Source organism: Mytilus californianus, unplaced genomic scaffold, assembly GCF_021869535.1.
Source record: "Mytilus californianus isolate M0D057914Y unplaced genomic scaffold, xbMytCali1.0.p SCAF_8, whole genome shotgun sequence".
Taxonomy (NCBI): Eukaryota; Metazoa; Mollusca; class Bivalvia; order Mytilida; family Mytilidae; genus Mytilus; species Mytilus californianus.
Window position 1 is genome coordinate 45,294,190 of NW_026262734.1, and position 15,282 is coordinate 45,309,471.

Here is a 15,282-nt window from a genome sequence, read left to right on the forward strand (position 1 = left end):
TACTTTTAAACGTCAATTTTCCACCATACAAAAAGTATACTTGTTAACAATGATATATTAATGTTGGCCGTTGTATTGTTTCGATGTATTTCTATTTTTTTTATGAAATAACCATTTTACTCATATTTTTCGTAAAACTTTAGAGTAACAACAACCTCATTAGAACTTTGTTTAAAATCAAGATATCTTATAAGCAAAATATCTGTTTGAGTGAGTACATTTGTTTCTCATGTCTAAATATGAACGCCAAGATTTTAAAATGACGCAGATTTTACGCTTTTTCTGACACACAGAATGTGGGAAGGTATACAGTTAAGTTTTAGGAGAATATATCTATTAGAATTATTATAATTTCTTTCTATTTTAAGGAGTCCAAAAATTTGCTAGCTACCTTAAATCGTTAAATGTAATAAACATGAAAAAAAATTTACATCACACGTCTTTGATCCATTACTAAAGGCTTTAGAAAGGAAGTATTTATCCTTTTCAATATTCGCGAATAATTTCAATAATGATGATTGGAAGACTACTTTACATGCTATTTGTTAGTAATGGTCTACAGTAAAGCAGATTTTCAAAGATGCTACATTAAATAATGCTTACTTTAAATGTACAGAAAAAAGTGAAATCACAAAAATACCGAACTCTCAGGAAAACTTGGTACAGGCATTTTCTTATGTAGAAGATGGTGGAATAAACCTGGATTTATAGATAGCTTAACCTCTCACTTGTATAACAGTCGCTTAAAATTATATTATATTGACAACAATGTGCGAACAAAACATAAAGACATAATAGGTCAAAAAGTCAAAATCGGGGTAACGAAGGATTGCATAAAATTAAAATTCATTACCCCTTTGACCTAGCCGCTCCAATTCTTTCCGCTTCTTCTGTTGATTTCAGTTTCAGATCATAGTCTGCGTTGTACAGAAATACTAGGGTAAAAGAAAATGAACTTCTATACTTTACTTGTTGAAGGAAATAGTTTTAAGCTTAAGGTCCAACTGTTTGTTAAACAAAGGCCTAATACGTTAACACATATACATGGCATATTTAAAGGACATTTTTTGTGAACGTCAATGAGACAACTTCTAATAAGGTATGAAATGACACAACCTTTAATAAGGTTAATGAATGGAGACAAGCGTATGACTTTGTGATGTATAAATATCCCGCTACGTTAGGTCTGTTTTTGTTTCTTGTTTTATTTTTGGTGAAAAAACTTTCTGCTTTGTGTCGATCTGATGAGTTAAGCCCTTTTCAACTGATTTGTATAGTTTGTTCCCTGTTGTGCTGTAACACCACTGTCCCGGATTATGGAGAGGGTTAAGCACTCACAAACATTTTTAACCCTGTCACATTCGTTGTCGTTGGTTTATGTCTGTCATATCCTCGTCTCCTGGGTTTTCGTGCTATTAAGAATGCAATTGGACGTAACAACTTACATTGAAAAAAACATGCATAGTATGAATTCTTTACGACGTACGAAAACATATGATCTGACCATATCTGTTGTTTTTTTTTAAACTTGTTTTGTTATAAATTAGGCCGTTAGTTTTATCAATTGAATTCATGTTGGGGCCGTTTATACGGTATGGGTTTTATCGTTGTTGAAGGCAGTACGATAAACGTTGCCATGGTTTTCTAGATACGTTAAATTTTGTCATATATTCACAACGAAATGTCTGTCCTTTCTATATCAAACATAGGGAAAACCTTTTAATTGTTGTAGAAATTAAACCCCTTTTCCATGATTAACCAAAATTGTCTTATTCCTGGTATTTTTTATAATATAAAAGATATTGACAAAGTTACTTAATATAAAAATGAACATAATATATGAACTTGTGAATTAAAAAATGCAAATCTTTTAATTTTTTTTAAATTTTTCCATTTTTTCAGAAATTTGATTTTAAGGCCATTTGCATTTAAACTTTTAAAAATAAAGTTATATCTAAATAATACTATAAATAAAACAACTTCATTACTCTGTTTAAATAGCAAAACAAAACATAACAACCAATCCGATTTAAATCCGAAAAGTTTCATTTAGTGTCATCTTTAGTGAACACAATACCAATTTCCATGTTTGACTTTTGTGTCCATAAGGTCGGGTATGAACATTATCACTAAGATAATTTGTTTTTATTTGAACAAAATGAGTTTGACTGTCCCTCTGGTATCTTTCGTCCCTCTTTTAGTATAAAGATATATGATCTTAATAGTATCTGCACTCATTTAAGTTTTTACCTCGTACAAACATTGGATATTTCTTCAACTTGTCCCTCTCGTAAGAATTTGAACTGTCATGGGTATCTCTATGTTGGATTTTATTCAATCTTCCTTTTATTTTGAAGCAGCAATATCCAGTTAACCAAATGAAGACGTGGACAAGAAAAAAAGGTAACGCAATAGGCAGTAAATGTATCGGGAAAATGGGCTCTACGGTATACTCATCAAGGAAATCAGTCTGAAGCTGCGACCAATGAAACTTACATTCATCATTCACTTTTCGATATGTATCACTGAAATAATTCGTTCAGTATCAACATCAATAAAATATATGATATATACATGCATTGTGACTAATTTTTCAAATAAAAAAAAGTTTAATAGTTAATTTGATTTGACTATCCGATAAGTTTAAAGAATATGTGATTGTAACATTAGTTCAGTGATTCCATAGTGAAACATTTATTATCAACCGCTAAAATATTTTTTTCTGAAAAAAAATATTATACACAACTGATGAAGTGTTTCTATTTAACAAATGTAATACAAAGATTCTTTATAAAATCAAAAGAAACTTTTTAAAAACTTGCCTGTAGATTGCTATGAGCAGATTCAATAGTAAAATTACTGCAATCAATCCATATATGGCTTTCAAATATGGTGAAATGTGTTTACCAAATTCCGTAGGACATCTATCCTGTATACCATATTTGTAAATGCTTTTATCATTGGTACAATTATCTTCTCCTGAAATAAATCAATATGATTGAAATGATAATCATTGTGTCTTGTTTTGTCTGGCGGAGAAATGAAACAGAGGGAATTTATTTTAACTGATGAATTATGAAGGTGATTTATTTTGCAAACGATGTTTTTGAAGCATTCTGTAATATAAATATGTATTTGTTAAAATATATTGAGGTTAAATTTCATGGAATATTCGACTTTTTTATGTTTTATCTTATTTGCGATTTAAAAGGACAAAAAGAATCTAAACTAAGTTCAAAAAACATTTTAAAACATACCTTAAATAATTTACACAAATGTTTAGTACAACTTTGGCATTTATTACATAATAAGATTTTCGCATGAGTTGCTTTTCTAAGTTCCTTCGACGTTGTAAAGTATAAACACACATAATGATAAAGAAATGATTTACAATTAAATGTATAAACTACTTTGATTTCAAGGATTGAATACTAGTAGTAAAACTATTTTCTTTATATAACCCCGCATCAAAAAAATACTTGGAAGCAATGACTTGCAATTGGGATGAAACAATAAACGAAAACCAAATATGACAGACAGCAACAAGGGATAACCGCTGAATAACAGGTTTCTGATTGGAAAAGACACATACGTTTATTGCAGGTTGTATCCTGCCCTTATCAGGGACAGACGCGTAACATCAAGTTTTAAGAACAAACTGTTAACATCAGTTTGAAATGAAAGGATGTAGAGTTGATGAATCGACATATCGAAAGACAGTTGGTATTCAAATGGATACTAACTGTTTACTCATACTGGCTGCATATTGTTGAACTCATATGAAGCTGATTTCATTTAAAACCTTCTAAAACAAAACAAAAAAGAAAATAATATCTTGCTTAGTTCGTAAAAGTCATTTTCAGATATATTAATGATGTCCTGTCACTGAATAATCCACATTTCAGTAAATGCCTGCAACTCATATATTCGAGTCAACTTGAGATTAAGGATACTACCGAAAAAAGAGTATCCTGCATTTCCTTATATAATATTCGATTATGACATAAATGGAAGACTTTAAGCTAGAATTCATGTCAACTTTCTATTTATGACTAGTAACATTCCCTTTTCCTCTGCGTATGGTGTTTACATGTCTGAATTGGTACGTTACGCTCCAGCATTTTTATACACTACATCACGTCTGTAGCAGGAATATGCGATTTACATTAATACTACTCCAACAGACATATGAGGATAAACTGCAACCGACCATATATAATATAACGGTAACGATCACAAATTAATTGACCAGTCTGGTATATCTAAATATCACCAAATGCGCATATTCTCTAAAACCAAATGTTTCCTATTCCCGATCGTGTCTTTTTGAATGAAATGAATTTGACAGGCGACTGGTGCATAGAAAGCAGGAGATGTTTCGTTTAACTCGGTTTCGTTCCCTGTGGAGTTCTTTCTTAATCATTAGTTTGTGTGGTTTTGACCTTCATCGATTGATGAAATAGAATATTGGCAAACTACTGTTGCATATACTGACTAATCAGATTGACACAAAGCACAACAAGAAACTTTACCAATATACACAAAAAGAAAACAAGATCTCGATTTTAGAGTACTACTAGCTACAAGCTTGATTAAACACATTTTAAACAAACAGTTGAACCATATTTTCCAGAAATAATTATAAACCAGTACAAATCGAACGGATTCAGTGCCAATACGTCAGGACAGGATTTGATATACTTGCTTAAATTACATATATTCTTGTACGTGTTTTCAAAAGTTTCTAATACATTGTTAGTGGCTGATAGAAACTTAAATCTTGCAACGTTTTGATAATGATTGGTTCTCATTTTCGTAATATTTGCAGTTTGTTATGGTGAATGGGTTTGTTTCTTTATTAAAAAAAATTGAAAAATCCCGTTATGTTAGTTAGATTCGAAAATTACCAATGACGGTCAATCAACTTAATGATCATGTGACTAACTTTCTTCTGTGTTTGATATTTTGCACTTATACATGATATTTAAATTGTAAATGGTGTAAAGCCTTTTCAATACACAACAACGTGTTAACATTGTACACACAAAGATATTATTTCCATATCTAAAGAAATTCCTATACGATTTAAATCATCAAAATACTACTTCCAATGTATATTTTAATGACTATTGCAGTAACGATAATGTACTGCTTAATATATTTCTCGGTCTCGAAAATATAAATTTAAGTTAGGAAAACCGTGGTCATACCAGGTAAAACTGTTTTATTCGAGAAGATTTTCAAAAATATTGATACGATTAACGGCTGTCGGTAGCGAATGCTGAATGATAAAAACGGCTTAAATAGCAAAATACGGATAATAATACAAAGTTAAGAGATGGGCTTAACTGTCTACTATTAAACCCACTTGTATCTAGGTTAAGTTCTTGAAATAGCATCCAAAAACCATTCTGCATTATTTTCTCTATCTCTTCCCAAGTAGGGATAGATTTTGGGTAAAGCAATGCATGATATGAAACGTTGTAGCTCATCATAATAACTAATAAGATAATCAAAAAGACAGACGTGTCCTTGAACTGCAAAAAGAGAAAATATTATCAGTTATATCGAATTATATTAAAACTGTAACAATTTTGTAAGATAAACAGTTATAAATGTATTATTTTGTTTGTTTCTTTCTTTGTATATGATGTTAACAATGATTTTGATTAAATCTAAATAATAAAATTTTTAAACAAGAGAAACTTATTCGTTTCTGTAGTTAAAACAACAAACCTGTTTAGAAATTAATATATAGGTGCATGCGGTGTTGCCATGATGTCACATAAACAAGGGTTTGAATCCGGCTGAGTGACAAAATAAATAAACCGTTGCAAATTTTTATTTCTAACATTGTTGGGCTAAATTTGAGAAGAATTTTATATATATATATATAGATTATTCTTTGAACAGTGAATATTCCAAAAGGAACATATTGTGATATTTCAACTCAGCACATGAGAGCTAACAACTTGCCTGGTGATATCCTCGTTGACAAGTAATCCACCAGTTCATTGCAATAAAGAAGTGAACCTTGATGGAATTATTATCAACATGATGAAAGTATTGCTTTATTTGGGCTTTCGCCCGACTTTTGAATTGAATAGTACAGATTGTAATTGTAAGGCCACGGATAATCACAGCATCTTGTGGTTGCTAAATTTTGTCTGTGTTTTTGTTTCATATGTATAAACATTTATGATAATATGACATCCTTATATACGACTAGGTAAACTCAATTTGCGACAGTTTATTGTACGTCAAGCAAATACAATACGGTTAGATTTATTCTAATGCAAAATAAACAAACCACTCCCTTTCCGTTATTATTTCGGTGTGAAATTTCATGTTATCGTTTTGTTAAGTAAATAAGGTGACGTCATACATATGCTTTTGGTGTCAAGTGTTTACACTTAGTGTTTCTAGTATTCTTGTTCGTTTCCGAATTAAATGAAATCAAGTAAAAAGAACCTTTTTAGGTGACAAATGTGAGATTAATATTTATTATTGAATAGTAAAATATTATTGATTTAATTATATGGAGGGTAAAACGGAACAACCAAAAACCGTATGGTGTGTAAAGAGTTCACACGATTGCGAAACTATCTCTGTCGCTCGGAATAAAATGAATCAAAATTCCTAACTCATGGTTAGATGAACAGATATGGATGTCATGCATTATTTATTCATCATTTCTTTCTTTAAATTAGGGTTTATCATCATGCTACAAGACTTGATATTGTTAGTTGCATTGTGCACAATTGTTTCTACCGTCAATATATATAATCATTCTTACCATTTTTTGAATTATCACAAGTTTTGGTCCAAGATATTCAGATATACTAAACATGTTTAATACACGAATGCTGAGTAGAATAAATACTAAAACAAAAAACATTCTGGACGAGTTTTCTTCAGCTTCAAATAGTAAAACAAATCCACTTGATAACGCAAACATAACTGCCCAATCTAGGAGATTCCATACATTACACATATACCTTTTAAATCTTTTTCTTATAACTGAAACAATTGCCTTAAAAGAGAAAATTGTTAAAATAAAATAAAATAAAACATTTATACTTAAATGAATAAATTTATATAAAGATAAAAATAACTTATGACTATACTATCAACATTTAAGTTGTATGTCTCAACCATATGGTTTAAGTAAGAAATTTGAAATGCTCATTTTGATTTTTTCTTTATTTACTTATAGTTGTGTCTTCCTAATGGTTTAAAGATATTTGAACAGCAGTAAACAACTGCCGCTTTAGATTAAATAATTTATTAGTGGAATTCATATGATCATGATTTCTTAGAATGTTTTCATTTTTAATGGTCTACATAATAAATATTTGCTACATTAAATTGAGCTCGATACACAAATTAATGAACTGGAAATCTACAGAAATAGTTATTGTTTTAATCATGGCAATACCAAAGCACCTCAGTATATTGGGTTAGTGGGAAGACTGTTTAATTGGAGACTAGTGGTGAAGAAGCACTGCTATGACCCGTTTTACTTCAAAAACCCAGTTCATAGAGTAACATTTAAAAAGATCAGAAATGAAACGCATTCTTTTTGGCATATGGGCAATAATTTGGTATTCGGCCTTTGGTTTCTTTTTGTATCTTTTTTTTTTAAGTTCTAAAACTTTATTTTTTATTCTGTGGGTTGTGTTGGTGTGAAAATAGTATTAATGGAACAAGTGGGTTTTTCGAGCAAAAATTAATCCATTGTGATTCCCCGTTTTCGTGACAGGAAACCAAACAGGAAACAAAATGTTATTTTCGTTATTTTGTACAAATTATTTCAAAAGACATAAATGAACACAATTACTAGTGTTAATTGCTTCAAGTTAATATTTAAAATCTATTTTCAATGTTAAATTACGTTTTTTTAAATGCGACAGGAAACCATAAGAAACCGAAAGCATTTTTTTTAGTTTTATTTTATTGGAAAATCAGCTTAAAATAATCTGAACAGTAAACTTTTTCTTGATAATGTTACTTATAACTTTGGTTTTTAAATTTAGGACTGTTTTTGATAATTTTTTTCCAATAGACAATAAAAACTATGAGAATATAGAAACAAGGGTGTCACTAAAATAAATTATTTTTTGGTCGCCAACTGATTTTGAATACCAATGTATTTTCTCTTGCTTTTTGTTATAATTCTTATACACTTTTATATGTAGCACATGTGCCTACTAACCCTTAGAAACCCAATGCAGTGTGCTAGCTAGCTCTGTAACACAATTGCATGGTTTACACTTTGTGCTTATGCGTCACTAACCAGAAAATTCAAGCACTGTATAAACTGGGAGATCTAGCCAGTGCTACTTATCTTATATAATGTACTTTTCAATAAAGGGCTGTTTCAGAACTGAATGTATGGGGGTGTTGGGAGGCACTTTCTCAGCTCTCACTTTTGATTCAATTGGAAAGATGCAGGACATTTTAAATTTCTAAATGTTATTGAACACAAAACAAAAAGCGTGATCCAACAAACATATTAATGTTTGGAACATCCAGTATGTAAGTGATAAAAATAAAATTGAGAATGGAAATGGGGAATATGTTAAAGAGACAACAACCCGACCAAAGAGCAGACAACAGCCGAAGTCCACCAATGCGTCTTCAATGCAGCGAGAAAATCCCGCACCCAGAGGTGGTCCTCAGCTGGCCCCTAAATAAAATTGTGTGCTAGTTCAGTGAAAATGGATGTCACACTAAACTCCAAAACATATAAATGAACTAAAATTAAAAAACATACAAGACTAACAAAAGCCAGAGGCTCCTGACTTGGGACAGGCGCAAAAATGCAGCGGTGGTTAAACATGTTTTGTGAGATCTCAACCCTCCCCCTATACCTCAAGTCAATGTATAAAAAAGAAACACATAGCAATACGCACAGTAAAACTCAGTTTAAAAGAAGTCCGAGTCCGATATCAGAATAGGTAACAAAAGAAACTAAGCAAAATGACAATGATACATAAATGAACAAAGGACTACTAGCAGTTACTGACATGCCAGCTCCAAACCTCAATTAAACTGATTGAAAGATTAGGTCTTCATCATATGAAAATCAAGTTCAATCCCTCCCGTTAGGGGTTTTAGGGGTTTAGTATCATACCATCATAAAATATATGAGAAGAACATAACCTGTATCAGGCCAACAACTGGTTTTAGAATAAATGTGTTTATTTCCGATGCAAAGACCCTATGATTGAATCAATATTTATACCAAAATATGCCATCCTTAATGATTTTGATGTCCATTTTATCAACAGTATAAGTAGTATCTTGTAACGTCCACCCTGTCCCTTGCTTTTTTTAAAATTGCATGTTTTTATATAAATTAGACTGTTGGTTTTCCCATTTGAATGGTTTAACACTAGTAATTTTTGGGGCCCTTTATAGCTTGCTGTTCGGTGTGAGACAAGGCTCCGTGTTGAAGACCGTACTCTGACCTATATTGGTTTACTTTAATAAATTTTGACTTGGATGGAGAGTTGTCTCATTGGCACTCATACCACATCTTCTTATATCCAATAAAAGTTTGAATTGTTTTACATTTGTGATTTCAAGACCTTTTATAGCTGACTCTGTGGTATAGGCTTTGCTCATTGTTGAAGGCCGTACGGTGACCTATAGCTCAGCTGTAAATTTCTGTGTCATTTGGTCTCTTGTGGAGAGTTGTCTAATTGGCAATCATACCAAATCTTCTTTTTTATATAGAAAGATTCCATTTACAAAACATTATTTTGCGGGTGTATAGAAATTCAATGAAATCCTATAATTGTTCACACCCATTCATTACAACTGCTGGAAAATTACAATTAAGTACCATGGATTACAGAAATATAACCAAAAACCTGATATACCAAAAAGAATAGCCCAGTTTATTTCACTCAATTTCTTTCCAAAATTTGTTACCACAAATATATAAATCTGATTAAAAAAAATTCTGGTAAGTTGTTATTGGGCTCGTTTCTCTAAAGGTCACAAGTTTGATTGTAACTTCTTATCATTCAATACAAATTATGACCGATCTTCAAAGTCACAAGTCCTTAGATTAAACAGTACCCTATAGTTCCTTTCAGCAAGGGCAACTGTAAAAAACTTATTATACATGTCAACATTAAAGTGACATGTTACTTCATGCAATGTCTTATCATGGCAAATTTGATAAAGGTGAACATATTTTCAAAGCAAAATGTTACTTTTAAGTTGAAAAGAAAAGTGTTTTGATATATTGGCCATGCAGGCAGTGAACTGGCACTACTTACCTGAAGGGAAATAACACTTTTGAAAAGCTATGAAATTGTGACGCATACAACTGAACTGGATACGACATTGGCGTTTGCATTTTTGAAAAGTGTTTGCTGAATATTATTAAAATAAAAAAAAATAAATTGTGACAAAGATACCAACTCTGTACATTCCAAGTGTTACGGTATATCAACATGTATTTTTTTTTAAATTATCTTCATTTACCTAAAATATCAAGTACAATTTACTGCTAAAGCAAAATCAATTCAACGAGCATCGGCAGAATGATAAGAGACGTAATGTTGAATGAATTCTCCAAGGAATCTTTTCATCGTTATCCGGAAACAAAGTGTGTTGTAACGTCCCTCGAATAAGAAATCGATTTTGTCAAGTCATTGGGCATTTATTTTCACTCAAGATAGTATGTAACATTATGCACGTAGGAAAAATAATAGACCCCCGTCGCGATCTCTTTGAAAATTGTATTTTCCTTTTTTAAACATTATGAAAACAGTCTACAGAATGTGCTTGCTACTATCCCGTTGGAAACAAAAACGATGTTTAGACCTAATATTTCATATACCCGGCCGTAAGCGCTTAATCACATGTTCGCCACATGTTTCACGTATGACCGGAAATGATTTGGACTGAACGACAAAAACAATTTTAATAAATAAAATGTAAATAACTGGACTTCTGTTTCGTGTGAAATGTAACGCATAACGATAACGTCATTTTCTAACTTAATTATTACGAAGAACAAAACTAGAATGTAAATAATCACTGATTTACCTGTTTGAACATCTCGCGAGAGTTCATATTTACATATTGTTATGAAGAATTCATTTACAATAAAGCAGACTACACCATCTAAAACCATCTAACACCATCGAAATCGGAAACCAAAGTAACGCTACTTTTCTTACACCTACTACAAAAATAGTTATAGTTCTCGGCAATTTCTTCTGACTATTCTTTTTGTTCGATGTTCTTTATTATTTGAAAGCAAAAGTTACGATTTTGCAGGCGACGATTATCTTTAAATCGGGCAGCGTTACGCACTTCGGAAGCGAAAATAACGCTAAGAAACGACATACAAAAGTGGCCGAATAATCTTAAATATTTGTTTATTTCAAGTTCTCTCTAGGGGAGATTAGAAAGCATCTATATTTTAATAGAAATAATAGCATTTGATGGTGGATAAACAACATCTCTCAACAAAATACAATATTTTATCACTTTTCTATCGTTATCGGAAACGGTCCCAATACCAAATTATTGCCCATATCTACAATGTTTAACAATCATAAATTGTAGTAGCACAATACATTTGTAACGAAAATGCTAGTCTCAGTTATTTCATTTGGATCATGTGTAATATTTTCTCTCTCATAATGGTTTTCTAGTTAAAAAGTGAATAAACAAAAATACCGGACTCCGACGAAAATTCTAAACTGAAAGTCCCTACTCAAATTACAAAATCAAAAGCTCAAACAAATCAAACGAATGGATAACAACTGTCATATTCATGACTTGGTACAGGCATTTTCGCAAGTAGACAATGTTGAATTAAACCTGGTTTAATATCTAGCTAAACCTCTCAATTGTATTGATTTCGCATAAAATTCCATTATATTGACAACGATGTGTTAAAAAAGTAAAATCACAAAAATACCAAACTCCGAGGAAAATCCAAAACGGAAAGTCCCTAATCAAATGGCAAAACCAAAAGCTCAAACACACCAAACGAATGGATAACAACTGTCATATTCCTGACTTGGTACAGGCATTTTCATATGTAGAAAATGGTGGATTAAACCTGGTTTTATAGCTAGCTCATCCTCTCACTTGTATGACAGTCGCATCAAATTTCATTATATTGTCAACGATGTGTAAACAAAACAAACAGACATAATAGGTACAAATGTCACAAATAGGGGTACAGCAGTGTTATAATTTTAATCACTGTAAAAACAAACAAATATGTAACAATGAAGCATATAGACAATCGCACAATAACACAATGACGGGATGTATAAGTACGGAGCCACGTCAAAGGTATCAAAGAAACACAAAAAAGCATATAAACAAAGCACATTTAATTTAGCAAACATGTTAACAAGAAAACAATAATATAGCATAGAACAATAGCACAACAAACAGACATAATAGGTAAATATGTCAAAAATTATTTGATTTTAGTCTCTTATGCATGATTTTTTTATTATTAATTGTGTTTGGCTTTTAACTAGCTTAGACTAAACAGTAAAAATATAATTCACAAAGACAAATAAAAGAGTACTATAAAAGATTATTAAGATGATAAACAACGTCAATACCTCGAATCTAAACTTCAAGACCATCGTGTTTTAATGTTGAAGTTGATACGGAATATGTATTAAAAAGGTCTTGGATTCTTCCGATGAATTTTGATTTTAGGAAAAAAGACGAGACGTTGTTTGACATACCTTTGGTTCATCAACTTTCTGCCCAGACACTGTTGACGTTTGACAAAGTCTGAGTAGCAGCTGCAAGCGTTTGAATACCGACAAAAATTGGGAAATGCATATACCATATGCAGGTGAAGTTGGTTTATTGCTACTTAGGTGGTGGAAATTGATAATTTAATTTAAATTTAAATCGTCTCGTTTGTCATAGCTGCTAACACTGAGATGACCGTGTATGTCATATTCGAGCTATAAGTCTTAAAATGAGGAAGAGGAAGTCATGTCTCTTGTGTCTGTTGTGTGATATGGTATAATGGACGTGACATTACTATGTCATGTATGTAGACAGTACGGAAGTTAGATATACCACGTAGCCTGTTTCCCTGTATGAGCCATTGTAAACTACCCAACTCATGATGAGATCTCGAATAGATACCTGGTAACAAGAGTTGGCGTATTGGTGGGATTGTAAAACGCATGCGATATAGCCAGAGCAGACCAATATCAGAGGATAGTTGGTACGTTCGTACAATTAGAGACATTGAATTGTAGTATTAGTATTAGTATTGAGTGATAATACTCGGAAATCACATCTCTGGCGCTTGGCGAGCATGGTTTCCTGAGTTAAAAGGACGATTTGATCGAGACACAAAAGGGATTACGTTACGAATAGTTGTGAAGTTATAATTTTGCTATATTTGGTATAGTATGAAGTGTTTGAACACGGAGATAATATAGGCTTTATTAAACTTGCGTTGTTTACAAAGTTTTCAAAGTTAACAAAGTTTACCTTTGTTTATTTGCTCAAGTTGGGCTAGTACTCGAAAAATAGCCGTTTTGCGTGGAAATTAGCCGAATCACCATTGTAAAATGCAAATAAGCCGAATTTCTGTGCCATTTGGTGTCATGTGTAGAGTTGTTTCATTGGCAATCATACCCCCTTTCTTTTTATATAAGGTACAAAAAGCTTAGCAATTAGAAATTTAATGGTATGCGTCGCCATGAGTATCTAAATTGATAAAAACGGTTAAGTTTACAGTAACTATGGACTATTGTTATATTGATCTATAGAAAACAAAAACAAAATAATTTAATTTTCCAGTTCCACAGGTTCTGTGCGTCCAAGTATTATATAAGTCACAAGACAAAGCATGTTGGCGAACACGAACAAAACGATGACAAACAATACACGAGGATTCCATGATGGAATATGAATATATTTGGAATTAGGAATCTTTTATAATATCTATGTTTCAAAATTTATTTTTCATTGGTTTGAAAGAAGTTGACCTACTTAGTATCAAAAAATACCTCCAAGCCAATACTTTTGGGTTTTTTTTTCCAACTTTCTTTGAAGTTACTTTTTTCGGTTTCGTACAAGGAAACTGAGAAAAATTTTATATTGTAAAATATACATAACCAGTGCTAATGAGAAGTAACGATGCACGCAAGAAAAACATAGTAAATGTGGTATGGTTTCAATTATCATTTGCAAGCATTTATGACCCAAGCGTTGACCCAAGGTAAGTTCGGTATTATTCTTTTGATGAATGCATAAACAACTGTTATGCGCATATCATTATAATACAATGAACAATTATAATGATAACGCTTTCCTTGAAAATAACATAGTTAGTATTTTATTCATATTTAATGTATTAAATTAATATGAATTACTTACCTAAATATTTAATATAATTGTGTAGAAATATGTTTAGATAAGTATTTATATACATTTTATATATGTACAGCATAAAGAATTAAACTAATATGGCTATTTAAATTATTAATATTGTTTAATACTGTTCTTACTGTTCGTGAAAAAGTTGGAACGAACTGACCAGTTCTCGAAAAAAGTTGGAACGAACTGACCAAGCAACTTGGGACGAATTGGTATGGTACGAATCGGATTTAGAACAAATCATCCAGATACCTTTTCACTGCAAACTAGCCGTTTTTTTCTCCTGTGGTTAGCCACATAGCATACACATTAAACGAAAATTCTGGTTCAGCAACCTGTGGTTTTATTGAACTGTACTTTTGTCAATATAACATTAAACAACATTAACTTTTCAGAGAGAGTGTACAAAGAGCTGTTCTTATGAAGAATTAGTGTTGTTACCTGGTCATTGCTGGTGTTTGAAATGTCACAGCTGACAAGATTATGTCTTTGAGAGAGACATATGGTAATATTCAGGCTGAGCATCTCATCTCTCTGAAATACCGAGCATCTCATCTCTCTGAAATACCACGACTTCGACTTGCTGAAATTTTGATGGATTTGATAGATTTTTCATCTGTTACACAACAACAAGAATACAAATCACGGACACAGTCCAGTTATGATTTACAAGAATATGTTGACTATTGTGAAGTTAAAACATCTGGATTTCATTCGGAATATGCCAAACAAGAAGCAGAAATCAATGACTTTTCAGATTCGGACACACCTTCTGATAAATGTTTGCTTAAACCTGAGCTTCAGGAAGTCAAACGTTAGTTATCACGTCCTAGTTCAGCAATGAGCAAGCCATTAAATTACACTTTGCAGTATTGGGAC

The 15,282-nt window shown here is 31.7% G+C and overlaps 1 protein-coding gene across 2 annotated transcripts in view; it reads right to left on the minus strand.

Annotated features, from left to right (window-relative positions):
- The window catches only part of LOC127711603 (uncharacterized), a 29,847-nt gene extending 27,325 nt beyond the window's left edge, over window positions 1-2,522 (minus strand). For both annotated transcript variants that reach the window (XR_007986804.1, XM_052217704.1), the window contains exons 1-2: window positions 2,251-2,522; window positions 854-935 (exon numbers count right to left, since the gene is read on the minus strand). Coding sequence is in view for 1 of the 2 variants with exons in the window: in XM_052217704.1 (XP_052073664.1) it covers window positions 854-935; window positions 2,251-2,263 (95 nt within the window). In the remaining variant the exon portion in view is untranslated. The remainder of the gene's footprint in view (window positions 1-853; window positions 936-2,250) is intronic.
- Window positions 2,523-15,282: the final 12,760 nt, after the last annotated feature.